The 17,063-nt window shown below is 37.9% G+C and overlaps 1 protein-coding gene across 2 annotated transcripts in view; it reads left to right on the top strand.

Annotated features, from left to right (window-relative positions):
- The window catches only part of DMXL2 (Dmx like 2), a 48,246-nt gene that overhangs the window by 17,368 nt on the left and 13,815 nt on the right, over positions 1-17,063 (top strand). For both annotated transcript variants that reach the window (XM_082061492.1, XM_082061493.1), the window contains exons 13-27: positions 906-1,027; positions 2,591-2,680; positions 3,527-3,644; positions 4,008-4,127; positions 4,592-4,819; positions 5,548-7,227; positions 7,532-7,642; positions 8,378-8,547; positions 9,803-9,900; positions 10,063-10,228; positions 11,166-11,430; positions 12,104-13,182; positions 14,278-14,469; positions 15,997-16,073; positions 16,755-16,885. In XM_082061492.1, the coding sequence (XP_081917618.1) occupies positions 906-1,027; positions 2,591-2,680; positions 3,527-3,644; positions 4,008-4,127; positions 4,592-4,819; positions 5,548-7,227; positions 7,532-7,642; positions 8,378-8,547; positions 9,803-9,900; positions 10,063-10,228; positions 11,166-11,430; positions 12,104-13,182; positions 14,278-14,469; positions 15,997-16,073; positions 16,755-16,885 (4,647 nt within the window). The remainder of the gene's footprint in view (positions 1-905; positions 1,028-2,590; positions 2,681-3,526; positions 3,645-4,007; positions 4,128-4,591; positions 4,820-5,547; positions 7,228-7,531; positions 7,643-8,377; positions 8,548-9,802; positions 9,901-10,062; positions 10,229-11,165; positions 11,431-12,103; positions 13,183-14,277; positions 14,470-15,996; positions 16,074-16,754; positions 16,886-17,063) is intronic.

Raw genomic sequence — 17,063 nt, 5'->3', positions numbered from 1 at the left:
CATACTGAAATTCTTCAGACCAGTAGCGGTTTATAAAATCCCAGTTAGAACACAAAGTATTTTTAAAGAAATAGACTACATCAACTTTACAGAACGGCAGGGAATACTTTTTCAGAGGTCGGGCAGTACAACATCCCATGTAATGCCCTAGGACAATTCTTCAGCTTTTGTCTTTAATTTTAGAGCTTTCTCTTAGAGTTAGGAAAATTGTCTCTAAAAATGTCTCTAAAAATGTTACTCTATTCAGCTGTTCAGACAGTTATTTTTGAATTATCAAAAAGATGCTGTTGTGGTAGTTGTCATCTTGGTATATATAGTACTAAAAATGTAATTTGTGCCGTGGATGTAATATTACATTTTATACTAATAGTGCCAGGATATTTTACTATGCTAAGGCCAGCCTGACCTTTGCAATGATTAAATAGGTGTCAGAGATGTTGTACAACCTTAAAAATTCTAAATGTGCTTAATAAATGCATAACCTATCTTTGATTTTAATATAAATCAATTTTCTGTGCTCACATTATGCACTTCTGCAGATATATTTCTCCCGCCACTTCTATATTTGCACTTTTAACTGGACGGTAGAAGGGAATATTTATAGAGGTTAATTTTATCCGAAAGCCTAGAGACAGTAACCAAGGGAAAACGCTGCAGCATTCTGAACAGCTCACCTTGGGCTCCTACTCGAAGATGGATGAGAAGCTGGGGAAGCTGGAGGTGGCCCTCCCGAGCTCCCGAGCGTAACGGTGGTTTAATGCACACATTAACTTAGATTTTTTTGCTTCAGTACTTCATGAAAACTATGTTAGAAATATATTGTGTGAATTGGATTGTAACAGACTACCTGATGCCATTTGACTGCCATTTTTTTCTTTAACTAGAGTATTTTTATTTTCCATTAGGTACATACTGCAACTCTGCTAGCGCTTGCTTTGTTGCCTCTGATGGCAAAAACCTGAGACTCTATCAAGCTGTTGTAGATGCACGAAAACTTCTGGATGAGTTATCTGACCCTGAATCATCTGTAAGTTTATGTAGTTTGAAAGTATTAAAATAAAATTAAGGTTTGGGTGTTTTTTGACCTCCAGTGGCCTGTCTGTCTTAGGTTCTATATAATTTTTATATAATAAGCGGACAGACATACAGCTATTATTACTAAAAGTGGCTGGACTGAAAATTTCCCTGACATCTTTCATTTCTGTGACTTCAAGCAAAGCTCCACCTTGCATTTTATTATATAAAGAAGCACATTTTTCATTTTTTTTGCATTCTTCTGTTATTTTATAAGATAACCTGCAAGATAGAGCCTTTCAGTATTCAGATTAGTCTGAGGAATCTGTTCTAGGAGCAATAATGGGGGACATTCCAGCAAAAATCAATAAAGCATTCAGTTTATATAGAAACTATAGTTTATATAGTTTCACACATCAGGGAGTGTGAAAAGGAGATCGAGTGGTGGAGTAACTCCCTGGCGTGCCGCTCAGAGAGGCTCCAGGGGATACCCCCAAAGGGTGATGAACCCCTTGCCCCGTCGGGCAGAGGGAGAAGACCTGAGACAGCCCCTGCCCTGTCGCTGTTGGGCAGAGGTAGGGGACAGAGAAGATGACAAGGGTTGGAAGCAGGTTCCAGTTCGGGGCCGTGGGCAATCCCCCTCCCTACCTGCTTTGCTTCCCCGGGTGCCCATCTGTAATAAGTTTGAGGACCTGGATCTTGAAGAGGAGGTAGGTGAGGATGTGGTGCAAGGCCCACCTACGAGGTCACATAGAAAGGGGCAGTTGACTCCACACCTCAAGACTGGCAGGGCAACAAAGATGCTGAAGGGAGTGGAGCATCTCCCGTGTGAGGAAAGGCTGAGGGAGCTGGGGCTCTGGAGCTGGACAAGAGGACACTGAGGGGGGACTCGTTCATGTTTACAGATATATAAAGGGTGAGTGTCAGGAGGATGGAGCCAGGCTCTTCTTGGTGACAACCAGTGATAGGACAGGGGTAATGGGTTCAAACTGGAACACAAGAGGTTCCACTTAAATTTGAGAAGAACCTTCTTCATGGTGAGGGTGGCAGAGCCTGGCCCAGGCTGCCCAGGGAGGTTGTGGAGTCTCCTTCTGTGCAGACATTCCAACCCGCCTGGACACCTTCCTGTGTAACCTCAGCTGGGTGTTCCTGCTCCATGGGGGGATTGCACTGGATGAGCTTTCCAGGGCCCTTCAACCCCTGACATTCTGCAATTCTGTACCTTTTTTTTTTTTTTTACTTGTTGTTACAAAACCTGAAGCTTTAAACAAAAGTGAGGCGGAATATTTGCATTTCTCATGCACAGATACTAAGTTATGCTATGAAAGGATAAATCTTTAAATAAGCAACATTTCGTTTCCGTAAAAACTGGTGCCTTATCCTGCTGAATAGCTTCAAACTCACAACAGTGCAAATGTCGTGATAAACACATTATTCATAAATGCCACAATGACAATAGGAAGAAGTCTGCTATGGTTTATCCCAACAGGAAAAATTAAGGCATCAGTTTATTGTAAATGACTGCAATTTCCTTCTGTCTTCAGGAAAAACATATTAACTCTTTTCTCTGTTTCAGAAACTTATTGGAGAAGTGTTTAACATTGTGAGCCAACAATCCACTGCTCGACCAGGATGCATTATTGAACTTGATGCAATAACTAACAAAGTAAATAAATGGTTAATGCTTTAAGGGTATCACATAAAGGTGTTTAATAGCTTTGTCTTTTAGTTAACCTAATCTGTTGAAAAGAGGTAAAAGAGGTGACATTCCTCCATGATGACTGCCTTGAATTTATGTGAATATTGAGATATCTTGAATGTTTTAGTCAGACAGCTTTTGTTTAGCTGCTGGGAGCTCAAAGCCTGTTGTTAGTATATCAGTATTTTCTAAGCATACGTCTTTATATCTCGGGAAAAAGAGGGTGTTTTGCAACTAGAAAACTTTCCATCACTGTCTTTGTGGGCCGTCTTTTCCTTGCCTGCAGGAAAGGATTTCAGTGCCATCAACCTCCTTTGTAGAGAGGTGGAGGTGCGCAAAGACATTTGTTGCTGTCAGGAAGGACAGCTCCTGAGGTATCAGAGAGAAAGAAAATCTGCAGTTCATTCCCTTTGTTAGATTTCCCAAGCAATATCCTGCAGACAACGTCTTCCCGCTGAAAAGGGATGAAGTCTAAGAGTTTCAGCCACTGTCATTTATTCAACAGCCAAAGAAATCAAATCCAATCAGATCCTAAGTCATCTGTCAATAACTGCAGCAAAAATGTTATTACAGAATTCGTCTAGCATGGTAGATCTAGTTAAATTATTTGAATGTACAAACAATAGGTTCTAGAATATGTTCTTCTCAATATAAGAGGAAAATATTTAGTTTTTCTGATGCATTAAAATAATTTTCAAAATTATAAAAGAAAGTGATCCTCATCGGTAGCTAGACTGCACTAAAGAAATCATTTCATTGGTACCAAATGTTGCTATACTGTTCTGGAAGTATAACTATCGCTTAATATTTCAGTGTGGCTCAAACACACAGTTGCTTCATGTCTTTCAAGAAGATTTCATTTTGGGATACAAACCACATAAGGAAGATGTGGAAGGGAAGGAAACTGAGATATTTTTCCAGCCATCACAAGGTATAGCATCAAAATAACTAACATGAATGAAGTAGGTACCAAAAATGTTCTTAAAGAATATTGCAATCTAGCTGGCATATGCTTAATGAGAATCTGTAGAATTCAATAAAACAGCTGTTTCATGTTGCTCATATTAATTGTTGTTTATGTGGTAACAGTATTAAACAAAGACATTCTGATTTCCTCAGTGAAACATTTTAACTCATATGACAAAGTCCTTTTTTCAAAATGCTGTATGTTATAAATTAAAATGTGTATATAAAAAGGTTTTTTTGGTATCAGTTTTTAGAGAGTCTTCTGTTATTGAAAATTATTTCCATTGAACATCGACTTCATGATAGTGATAATATGCTTAAATTACAGGGTATCGTCCACCACCTTTCTCAGAAAAGTTCTACCTAGTAGTAATTGAAAAAGACAGTAATGGCTGCTCTGTTCTGCAGATGTGGCATCTTCATCTCAAATCTGTGCAAGCCTGTTTAGGTGAGTCACTGTAATTTTCTTAGAGACAGACATTTATTTTAAATAACATGAAAGACAACTTAAACCCTGGTGGTTTATTTTAAAACAAATTGTGTCACCTTTGTCAAGCAGAAGCCTCCAAGTCAGGAATCTTTGGAATAATTTATCAATGCAATATAAGCAGTCAGGTTCCTTACAAATATTGGTTGCATTCTACACCAATTGCAATACAAAAATTTGTTGATAGGATGAGTAACATCCCAAATCACTGGTTTCATTTTAAACTATCCATATTTCAGAAGGTTATGGATATCTCAAAATGAAGATTCATAACGCGCAATAAAACTAATGCAGTCTGCGTGTCATGTAATTATTTTCTGTGTAACTTAAGCACCGCTTAGAAAAATAAAACCGATTATAGGATATTCATGCCTTGTCCTTACTTATAAACTTTTTTTTAACACCATTGACCATTTTCTTTATAGCAAAACCAACTGAAGCTACTTCATCAGAGAATAAACTTAGCGTACCTGAGCAAAAGACTGTGGATTCTTCTCCAGATGTATCACCTGGCATAGGTCCCATTCCACGATCTTCATCAATTGCTAATCTTCAGACTGCTAGTAAACTCATTCTGAGCTCCAGACTTGTGTACAGCCAACCTCTGGATCTTCCTCTTGGTGTAGAAGTAATAAGAGCAACTCCTTCAGCAGGTAAACGTAATACTTCTTTCTATACATTTGGTCCATTAGTTTACTTCTTGATTTATACAATTCTAGATATATAGAGATATCGTCAGCCTATCACATTCTGATTTACTGAAACAGGGAACACAGGACTTTTTAAAAAGGCTCTCTCAAACAAATCATTTTGTCCATGTCATGCTACCTTTTCATAAACGTATCGAGTTCCCGCAGCAAAGCTGTTCCTGAAACTTACTGCTCTAGTAGTTGGAAACTTCTAGTCTTAATTTGTTAATGAACAATTTATACTCACTTGTTCACCTGCCAGCACTAATATGTTGGGTATATAGTGGGTTTTTTTACCTGATGCACTTACCCCTTCTTCTGGTTGTCTGTCTGTGTCTCCTGTCTTTATTAGGTTTCATTTTTATAGGCTACATGAACCTAGTCTTAATATTCTTAATCTCTTCTGATTAATTCTTTGTGTTTTTCTCATTATTCTAGCAACCCTTCTTCTGAATTAGTTCAATTCAAGCTTATCTTCTTTGAATAGTGACTGGCACTGCAGCTGATTAGTGATGTTCAAGCTGCAGTACTGTTATCAGTGTTAATACATTTGCCCTTACTCAATTCCAAATTAGAAAAATAATACTAGCTTGTAAAGTTCTCTATCAGTAGTTAGACAGTGCTATGTCTGCCTCATTCATATAGACATTCTACTTTATATTACTAAAAGTAAATATTTGTTCTAACTTCAGGTCACTTGAGTTCTTCGTCGATATACCCAGTCTGCCTTGCGCCTTATTTGATAGTAACAGCGTGTTCAGACAACAGAGTGCGGTTCTGGAGATGTACTGTAGAGACAGACCTAAACGGCAAAAATGAAGAAAGGGAAACATATCATTGGAGAAAATGGCCTTTAATGAATGATGAAGGAGAAGACAACAGCAGTACAGTGAGCATAGTAGGAAGGCCAGTTGCCGTGAGCTGTTCATATACGGGACGTCTTGCCGTAGCATACAAACAACCAATACAGCATAATGGTTTTGTTTCCAAAGAATTTTCCATGCATGTTTGTATACTTGAATGTGAGTCTACAGGAGGATCAGAATGGGTTTTGGAACAGACAATTCATCTGGATGATTTAGTTAAGGTTGGAAGTGTACTTGATTCAAGGATCAGTGTAGATAGTAATTTATTTGTTTACAGTAAATCAGATGCTTTTTTGAATAAAGATGAATACCTGGTGCCCAGTATCAAGCATTTGGTGCATTTGGACTGGGTATCAAAAGAAGATGGCTCACATATATTGACAGTTGGAGTTGGTGCCAACATCTTCATGTACGGAAGACTTTCGGGAATTGTAACAGATCAAACGAGCAGTAAAGAGGGAGTAGCTGTCATTACTTTACCACTAGGTGGTAGCATAAAACAAGGTATAAAGTCGAAGTGGGTGTTGCTTAGATCAATTGATTTGGTATCATCCGTAGATGGCACTCCTTCCCTGCCTGTTTCTCTGTCCTGGGTGAGAGACGGCATACTGGTAGTGGGAATGGACTGTGAAATGCATGTTTATGCCCAGTGGAAACACACCGTCAAGTTTGGTGATGCAGAAAGTGATGTTTTTACTACTGAAGACTCAGCAACGCAAAATCCACTCAAAACAAGCTTGATAGCAAAGAAGACCAGTGTAATTGATGGGGCAGGTATTGTGGATGATGTTTTTGGCACTCCAACTGTAATTCAGGATGGTGGCCTTTTTGAAGCTGCTCATGTTCTTTCACCTACTCTCCCTCAGTATCATCCAACCCAGTTATTAGAACTTATGGACCTGGGTAAAGTTCGCCGAGCCAAAGCCATTCTATCGCATTTAGTTAAATGTATTGCGGGAGAAGTTGCAATAGTGAAAGACACAGAAGCTGGAGAAGGAACTGGTCCCAAACGCCATCTTTCTCGCACCATTAGTGTCAGTGGTAGTACTGCGAAGGATACCATCACAGCTGGAAAAGATGGTACTCGAGACTACACAGAAATAGACTCAATTCCCCCGCTGCCACTGTATGCGCTGCTTGCTGCAGATCAAGATGCTACTTATGTTTCTGAAGAAACTTCTAAAATACCTCAGGGCTCTGAAGACCACGCTAAGAGAAAAACAGAGGATCAGTACTCAGATCTATTCCAGATTCAGCCTGTTACAACTGATGACTTTATTGATTTTGAGCCTGAAAAGAGGGAGAGTAAATCCAAAGTTATTAATCTCTCACAGTACGGTCCAACTTACTTTGGTCGAGAACATGCGAGTGTCCTTTCAAGCCACCTGATGCACTCCAGTCTGCCAGGCCTCACTCGACTGGAGCAGATGTTCCTGGTCGCTTTGGCAGACACTGTGGCCACAACAAGCACTGAGCTAGATGAGAACAGAGATAAGAATTACTCAGGTTAGTAACTGACATATTATTGAATTAACACTCTTGTTCTTCTCAGCAAAGGTAAACTTTGTCCTTGGGTATTTTGGGATAACAAAGCTGAAAACTAGCATCAGTTACTCAGATTAGATACAGTAAAAGAAAAAACACTTAAATATACATCTCTGCTTATATTTCACACATAATAAATAACTTGTAGTTCAGGTTCTCAGAAAGTTTAGAAACATACATTCCTCACACACTGCATATGACAAGTTGTCTATATGCCTCCTGTAGTCACCTGCATGTTCGAAAGTCAATATTTTGTATTTCACAGGAAGAGATACCTTGGATGAATGTGGCTTACGATATTTGTTGGCTATGCGCTTGCACACCTGCCTGCTGACATCACTTCCACCTCTGTATCGAGTTCAGCTGCTTCACCAAGGTAATTCTTAGAGCAAAGTGTTGCTTTCATTTGATCCATTTGAGCTAACAGAATCTGGTTATATTTGATTTATAATATTATGGTATTTTCATTATCTGCATATTAATTTTAGATTATACTGTTGAAGCCCTTATCTTGCAAAGGCTCAGTACATGCTTCCCTCCATGCACTGTCAATAGCAAAAAAAGTGTAGTTCTAGAACAGAATAAGATTCTGCCCCATTCAGTTTGAGGCATGAGTAAGTTCCCCAACAAGAAAACATAGAAATTATATATATATTTCATTGTTTCTGCTGGAGGAATGAAGATACTGCTTTACAGGAGCACACCTTTATCTTAGAGATTATTTTCTTCTTTTCATCACAGCAGTTTTTTTCCCTTGCTCAGTTGGAGTAAATGCTGTTGTGAAATACAGGAAAGAAGGTCAAGTTGCCACCTAACAGCAGACAGGAAGGTTGCTGGCCCAGAACGGGTCTGCCTCTAAGGCAATAGAATATTTTTCCTTCAGTCTTTCACCATATAACTCTAGTACATATGTAAGTGCGATACTGGAAAAGGACAGAAGCACTGAAGAGAGGACATCCCTAGAAAGCAAAAAGATACTCACTTGGAGCGAAGCAGCCTCTGTCAGGTCTACATGATTCTTCAGCTGGAGATCACACTTTGCATGTCTGACATAGTCCATTTACCTATTAACAAGTTTTAATCTTCTGAATTTTCTTATGTTATTGTTTAGGCCTGTCTACTTGCCATTTTGCGTGGGCTTTTCATTCTGAGGCTGAGGAGGAGTTGATCAATATGATTCCAGCTATCCAAAGGGGAGACCCCCAGTGGTCTGAATTAAGAGCCATGGGTATTGGCTGGTGGGTCAGGAATATCAACACCCTCCGAAGATGCATTGAGAAGGTACTTGACGTTGCTTGCAGATTGTAGTTCCATGCTGTCAGGTGTGCCCCAACAGATACACATGGTGACTTGCGTGTAGCACATTTCTTTGTACTCCAGCCCACCCAGGAGTTTGCACAGCTGATGTTGGTACTCCTGCCTTACAAATGTTGTTATTCAATAGTAAGATATAATACAACTGGACCTAGGGAAAAAGCCATTTCTGCAGCACCTAATTGCTCCCCTGCTGCACATTTAACAGTATGTTGAAAATCATATTAAGTACCCTATTTTAAGAAAAGTCTTATTTTCAGGTATGAGTATACATCTACAGATGAAACAGGGAATTATGCTTTGAGTTCAGTAGAGGGCTTTATTTAAGAAATAAATATATCTAAAATATTACTCAATAAAAACTATATAAAGGGTCTCTTTGCAAATTTTGTATTTTTTATAACAGTACTATAGAACATAAAAGATCTGAAATGCAAATAAATTCAGGTTTGACTCATCTGAAGAGTCAGAAAATTACAGTTTTATGGAAATATGCACCTGTATTATGTAAAACCAAAATAACACAACTAATTTCCATGCAGAGTTTTCTTATGGGAGGTCTAACAATGGATAAAATGCAATATATTTCTGAGATAATATTTAAAACTATTTCCCATAGGTACCATTGAGATTTAAGTCCTTACTAAAGTAAGAATTTCAGCTTTATTGTAACTCGAAGTTTGATGGATTTGAATCATCACCAGCTTTTGCTTTGAGTTACAGCAAATAATGCGATCTCTGAGGAACAGAAGTACTTAGGAGTGTACTAAATTTCCAAGTCATCTCTTGTAAAAGTACATTTTAAAAACTTACAGGGTACTCAGAGAATCCAGGAGTGAAGCTTAATCATCCAGGTACTCCAAATCAAATGCGATTACATCACTGAGTCCTATACAAAATAAAAAAGTGTCCATTAAAGAAATACTTGTGTTAGCTTAAGTATGTTTAAATTATAGATTGCAAGAGGAATTTCACACAATAATATGAGTTACTGTCCCACTGTGTTGAGAGGGGTTAATATCTGCAGTAGTGCTGCTTTTCTGACTCTTAAGAACATTTGCAGTGCAATGAGAGCTGTCACATGTAAATAAAACATTCTGACAGAAATTACTGTTGCTTTGTAGAAATAATAGAGTCACCCGACTGTCCTCCCTGACAGAGGGAGTTCGGTAAAAGCAGCTGTCCTATTTTCAGTAATAAAAGTAGGCTTTATTTACTACAGGTTGCAAAAGCTTCATTCCAGAGGAACAACGATGCCTTAGATGCTGCACTTTTTTACCTTGCTATGAAGAAAAAGGCAGTGGTGTGGGGTCTCTTCAGGTGAGTTCTGTTAACTCTAAGTTTGATTAAATCTTAACTGACCCAGGAATGCAAAGCAGAACTCATTCAAGATGAGAGTTTAAATTAAAGTGATGTTGTTAAAGTGGTTGTATGCTAAGGTTACATAATAAATAGTTGTATACATTGCATTTCTTTACGCAGATCCCAGCATGATGAAAAGATGACTGCCTTTTTCAGCCACAACTTTAGTGAAGATAGATGGCGCAAAGCTGCTTTAAAAAATGCTTTTGCTTTGTTGGGAAAACAACGCTTTGAACAATCAGCTGCATTTTTCTTGCTAGCAGGTTCACTGAAAGATGCTATAGAGGTATCCAGTTTTCCACTTTTGAGAAATTAAGTTTCAGTTACTAACTTAACTATGTAAGTGTATCCTTACAAGCTGTTCTCTGAGGGTCTCTTCACAAATCATGGCGGCACAAATGATATGGTATGTGTACACATGATCTCTCTGTGCCCTGCAGACATACCATTTACCTCCACAACACTGTGAAAAGCAGCTTGGGAGCTGATCTGAAGGCCTGAATAATTGTTCAGATGTTATATATCAGTCCTCAGGAAGCACTCTTGGGAATACCAGTCATGACCCTTCTGGCAGAGCTGCCTGTTTGATCAGCAAAGTGAAGCTGTAGCAGCCTGTTCAGCCTTCAGCTATTCTGCATGACCTTGGTACAACATTATGTTAAAAAAGAAGGCAGAGTTCTCTTCTGAAGCAGCCCTAGGATCCCTTTTTAGTGAGCTGTGATGTTGCCTTGCCACAAGGGAGGTGAGACCTGTAAGCAGGATCATAACCTAAGCAGCACCTCTCAGGAGAGAATGGGAATTAGAGAACTCTAGTTATCCTACCTGTTTATATGCGGTATGTTTGTCTTTACCTGAAAAGACAAAGATTTTTCTTAGAGATGTAAATTCTGCATGTGAGGCTGTGTGAAGAGTATCTTACCAGGAATGTATTAACTTTAAATTTGGAAGTTAATCTGTATCTTCTGCCATATTAATTTTTGACATGCTGCTACACGTATTATACTTCCTGAAATAGAAAGTACACCTCTTTCCAAACATGCAATAGGATATCTTACTTACATATATATCACTTACCACATTTTTGACCCAAAGATTAATAGATACTTTACAGAACAGATATAAGAAGTTAGCTGTTCTGTAAACATAAGTTGCTATTCACTTCATTGTATTTTAAAGAACAGTCTTCCTTAATAAAGCAACCTTTTCCCTACTTCTTATCATAGGTGTGCCTTGAGAAGATGGAAGACATCCAGTTGGCTATGGTTATTGCTCGCTTATATGAATCTGAGTTTGAGACCTCTGTCACATACACCTCCATTCTTTATGAAAAGATTTTGGGTTGCCATAAGGATGGAGCTGGGTTCAACTGTACTAAATTGCATTCTGATCCATTTCTGAGAAGCATTGCATACTGGATAATGAAAGATTACACTAGAGCACTGGACACGTTATTGGAACAAACACCTAAAGATGATGATGAAAACCCAGGTAAGGGAAAAATCATTAGTCTGATAGGATGAACTTATGAAGACAAAGTAGAGAAGGAGAAATACTTTCTCTGTATGTATCCAGTCCCTTCTCCTGAGATGCCATTATGTCGAAATAATTAATTGGCTTACCTATAATACTAGCCCACTCAATTTCTTCTTCTTAAAAATAAATTATATTAAACTTAGTTCTGCTGTCAGATAAGCTCAGGAGGGCCTTCTTGGTTTGGTACTTCCCTGCAATATCTCTCTACTGCTAATTGCTGGCTAGTCTTTATTCTGATGGATTAAATTTTCATTATTGCTTCTAGAAATGAGCAATGTTCTAGCAGGATTTCCTGTTCTGTCTCCAAGATTAACGCAGGTTTCTGTGGCATATTTACTCCCATGGGGAAATCTCTACCTGGCTGATCATCCCAGCTTTTTTTAGGCATAGCCGAGTAGAATGTAACAGGCAAATGAGAGAATTTAGTATCTTTCTACTTATCCAGCTCATTCTTTTAATCTTCTTGTGGGGAATAAATAATTATTTCATTTTGTTTTGGCAACTAGACCCAAAATGGTCTTTGTTTTTGTGTTTTGACAATTCTCTGTAATGCAGGAAACATTGCAAACCAGATTAATACCATTTTAAAGCCATTTTCAATAGATGTCATATCTGTTTAATCCCTCAGTTATTGTCAAGTCATGCAATCCTGTGGTATTCAGTTTTTACAATTATCTTCGGACCCACCCTTTGCTCATCCGAAGATACTTCAGCTCACCAGAAGGGACTTTGGCCACCTTAGGTCTGAAAACTGAGAAAAGCTTTGTTGATAAAATTAATCTTATAGAAAGAAAACTGTTCTTCACTACTGCAAATGCTCATTTTAAAGTGGGCTGTCCTGTACTAGCACTTGAAGTCCTTTCCAAAATTCCAAAAGTAAGAAAAAAGCCTACTGTAGCTGCAGAGAAAGACTCATCTAGTCCTGCAATACAGGCTGGTGTTTCAGATTCCAAAGCCTTGAGAGATGGTGCTGGAAGTGGTGATATAGACTGGTCACAGCCAATTTCCGCTTCCCTTGCTTTGGAGAATACTCTTGAGTCTTCAGCACAGTTTGACTGGAGTCAACCAGCAGTAAAATTTGATGATGAGCCCCTTACTCTTGATTGGGGTGAAGACAAAAATGGGTCAGATGAAGAGGACAAGGATGTTGGGATAATGATGAAAAGCTCACAATCTGATGAGCCAACCTCAGACACCAACATCTCACAAACACTGCATGAGGAGATTTCTGATGCAGGAGAAACTGAGGTTGATGTTATTGCTGAACAACTGAAGTTTAGAGCCTGTTTGAAGATCCTTATGACCGAACTGCGGACTTTGGCTACCGGTTATGAAGTAGATGGAGGAAAGCTCAGATTTCAGCTGTACAACTGGCTTGAAAAAGAGATTGCTGCTATGCATGAAATATGCAACCATGATGCAGGGGGCAAAGACTATTGTAAGACATATACCAAAGTAAACGGGGATCTACTTGATCATGATGATATTATAGATAAGCCAGACATTGGTTCATATGAAAGGCACCAGATAGAAAGACGTAGGTTACAAGCAAAACGAGAACATGCTGAAAGACGGAAGTGGTGGCTGCAGAAGAACCAAGCACTTCTGAGAGTCTTTCTAAGTTACTGCAGTCTTCATGGGGCACAAGGTGGTGGTTTGGCATCTGTAAGAATGGAGCTGAAGTTCTTGCTGCAAGAGTCACAGCAGGTAAAACAAATTCAACTCATTTCACAAGTGTGAACAGGTCTGGACTGTCAGTTTTGTCAAATGCTAAAGTTTGTGCCTAAATAGATGCTTCTTATATTCTGCCAGTCTAATGGTCAAGATCATTTTAATGTTCTCAGGGAAAGAACTTGGTATTTAACTGTGCTGTTTTCCACATCCTGATCATTTGGTTCTTAAGAATCTGTTATATGACACTGAGGATTAGGCTACCTATAATTATGGAATATAAATGTTGATGTTTATATTACAGCTGCAGCATTATAGTTGTGTTCCAATTAAACGATAATTTTGATCTTAATATTCGGGGTACCCATATAATAAATCAAATTCACAATTGCTGAAATATGAGTCTCATTCCCTATACCTCTGCAAATCATGCAAGGGAGCTACAAGGAATGGGATCTTAGCTGCAAGGCTCAACAAATAATACCAAATTAGACAGGGTAGTGCTCCCTTTTGCTATATTATGGCATTGTCTACATTTATTTCATACAAAAAGAGATTTTCCAGCAAATGTTAATGACTAAACTGAGCTACAGCAGATAATCTCATACTGGGCAGGTCATTTACCTTGCTCTAGTCCTACATTTTTCACATCTCAAATAGGAGCAGTAGGCAACTGTTTGGTGGTACAAGGCTTAGCACACTCTTGTAAGAAGAAAGAAAAAAACCTGTTCATTTCCACTTGAGAAACTCAGATTAGTGCAAATTTAACTACTGTTATTGAACTCAGACTAGTGAGTATTATATCAATTCATGCTACAGCAAGTGCATTTTTAGTTAGTGTCTCTTAATAGTCAATCCAAACACTTCCTAATGAACTACATAAAAATACTCTTCCTGCACTAAATCAGAAAGTATTCCAGCAAACTTGGCTATCGGGTCTGATATGCGTTATTATAGTAATTGAGAATTTGCTTTTGACATCAGTGACAGTAAAAATCTTGTCTGTACTGAGTAGACAGTACAAGAAAATTAATAACTCTGGAAAAATATTTAAGATAGAAAATTATCCTTTTTAAAAAACTTTTTTTTCTCAAAACAATAAGTTTAAATACAATGTTTTCTTTTCAACAGGAAACTACTGTAAAACAACTTCAGTCTCCACTTCCATTACCCACAACCCTCCCGTTGCTTTCTGCAAGCATTGCATCCACAAAAACGGTGATAGCTAATCCTGTGCTGTATTTAAACAACCACATCCATGATATTCTTTACACTATTGTGCAGATGAAATCACCACCACATCCTAACATTGAAGATGTCAAGGTAATGAAAAACTTTCAGGAAACAATAAATGTTTTTTTATGGAGTGAGCATGGAAAATAAAATGTGGTGTTTGAGGTAACTTTTCAACACTTACCCTTTTACAGTACTGACCTCCTCCCTTGAAGTAAAATGCAAGTTACCCACTTGCTTTCTGACATCCTTTTGAATCTGGTTATTTGCCTTTCATCCAAATTCTGGTCATTCTCAGGAAACTATTCCAAATGTGGACATATACTAAAACACTGAATTCTTGGCTCTTAAATAACATGATCATATAAGTTAACTAATTATCATTATGGTCAAATGCTGTAGGGAGATTATGAAAGCAGAGGTAGGAGACTGACATTGTAACTTTCTATTAATATAGATATTATAAAACTTACTCTAGTGTGAATTTCCTTGAGCGTACTGGTTTTTAAAGGAATTGTGGTGAACTGCTTTATCTAAGCCCATATTCTGGGGTGAATAAATTCTGTTCAGATTCAGTAAATAGAGGGGGGGAAAAAACCAAAGAGTCTGAAACTATGACACAGTGTTATGACTATGACACTCATTAAAATTTGAATTCCTGTTGAAGACATGAAGTAGGGAAAAATTAGGAAACAAAATGAGTTGTTCCACTGTGAGGCAGTGAAGCTTCTAAAACTGTAGCCAAAGCTTGTTTACGTCTCGTTCTGTCTCTTATATCAGTTAACTCCTTTTGCATTATGCTATAGCAAGCTTCTTTCCTACTCTAAAAACTCCTGCTTCACATGCATTTTCTTCTAAAAGAGAATTCAGAAAGAAGAGCTGACACTGCCTAACTGCAAAACAACTTTAGATAATTCATAGCTTTAATCTGAGCGTGTGATTAAAGGGAAAGAGAGTAGGAAAAGATGGAAATGAGCACAGGGTGAGTTTCAAGTCCACCTTTTTAACAGTTTACCATTTTCTTCACCCTGTGGATTGCATCAGACTTTCCAAGAAACCCTTGCATTTCCTCTGTGTTAAGAACTGGAGTATTTCTGTTGTATTGTGAGGCAATAACAGGCTATTATTCTTGTTACTCCTGGAGACTTCCGGAAATTTGTGAGCACATAATTGAGGTACAAAAGAGATTACAAATAAAATAATCATACAATTATTACACAAAGTTTTCTATTTCATGCATATTGAGCAACTACTACTGTATTAAACTGCATTGTTATATAACAAGGCTTCCAGGAATCACTCTATCAAATTAATTATTGTAACAGGACATACTTTATCACTCCTTCAGTATAGTCATTCATTGTGGCAGTTCTATGTCAGAATAAAGTTAATTATCTTGATGTAACATTAGAAGGTTTTGACTGCAGTCAAGTGATCTTGAAGTAGCAGTTGTGATTTTCTAAGTACTGTGCTCTAAACTTAAAGTAACACTCAGATACTATTTCCTGCACTTGATTTAAAACTAGGAGCAATTTCCAGTGCTGTTTAGAAAGAATTGTAGTTTACTCACCGTTTATGTATAACTTACGTATAGCTTATTGGCTCTTTTTATTTTAGGTGTACACACTTCATTCTTTAGCAGCTTCGCTTTCTGCATCCATTTATCAAGCACTATGTGACAGCCACAGCTACAGGTAAAACCACAAGTTTTCTTACAGTCCTACATTGGGGTAATCTTGAGTATCTAAAATGGAAATTCTTCCTGCATATGTCTAAAAAAGGGATTAAATATCCGTGTATGGGTATAGATACTTATACAGTTTACACATGGCTAGCTTTGATATGCCAGATCAGGTTTCCATGGATAAAATAACACAAATCATTCAGATTTTTTCAATAAGTAACAGGAAAATTTAGTGTCACTCTCACTTAGGACGATTCTGAGAAACATTTGAATGCTGTGTTCCACAGCACAGTTATTGCTGAATAGGGCTGCAGGGGAAACATCTCAGCTTAACTGAAGTCAGGACTCATGCAGTTTAATTTCCAGACTGGAACTGGAAGAGAATTCTGTAAAAACGTTCAAAAGATATTATTCAGAACAAATATATTACTAAAATTTTTGAAAAAGCCTTTTTCATATCTGGAGCTATGCATATAACATATTAAAATTGATAATGCCACATGGCAACAATCCAAGTTTCAATTGAAAATTTATTTTCTGTACCATGAAATTATAAAATTCTTGACAGCCCTATAGAATTTAAAGTATTGCATTTTCTGATTAAATGAGAAGCTTGTATATATAACTATACTTTGTTATGAAAAATATTCTGAAATCCTTTCTTATGAGAAAAAACTTAATTTGTATTTAGCAGTCAAACAGAAGCGAATCAGTTTACAGGGATGGTCTATCAAGGACTGCTCTTGAGTGATCGACGCAGACTGAGGACAGAAAGCATTGAAGAGCATGCAACTCCAAACTCAGCCCCTGCTCAGTGGCCTGGTGAGACAGAACTCAGGGTACTCTTGGCACCACTGAACCAGCTCCATATTTGAAATGTGATCTCACTGTCCTGTAATACGATGGATGAAATGGTGGATGATCAGAAATGGATAAGTGTTTCTGATTCTGTTCTCAAATTTCACATATCAAAACAAATAAGAATAAACTTTGTATAGGG

Source organism: Streptopelia decaocto (assembly GCF_964273445.1).
Source record: "Streptopelia decaocto genome assembly, chromosome: 9".
Taxonomy (NCBI): Eukaryota; Metazoa; Chordata; class Aves; order Columbiformes; family Columbidae; genus Streptopelia; species Streptopelia decaocto.
The sequence above is the reverse complement of the archived record's forward strand: the minus strand, read 5'-3'. Positions and strand labels throughout refer to the sequence as shown.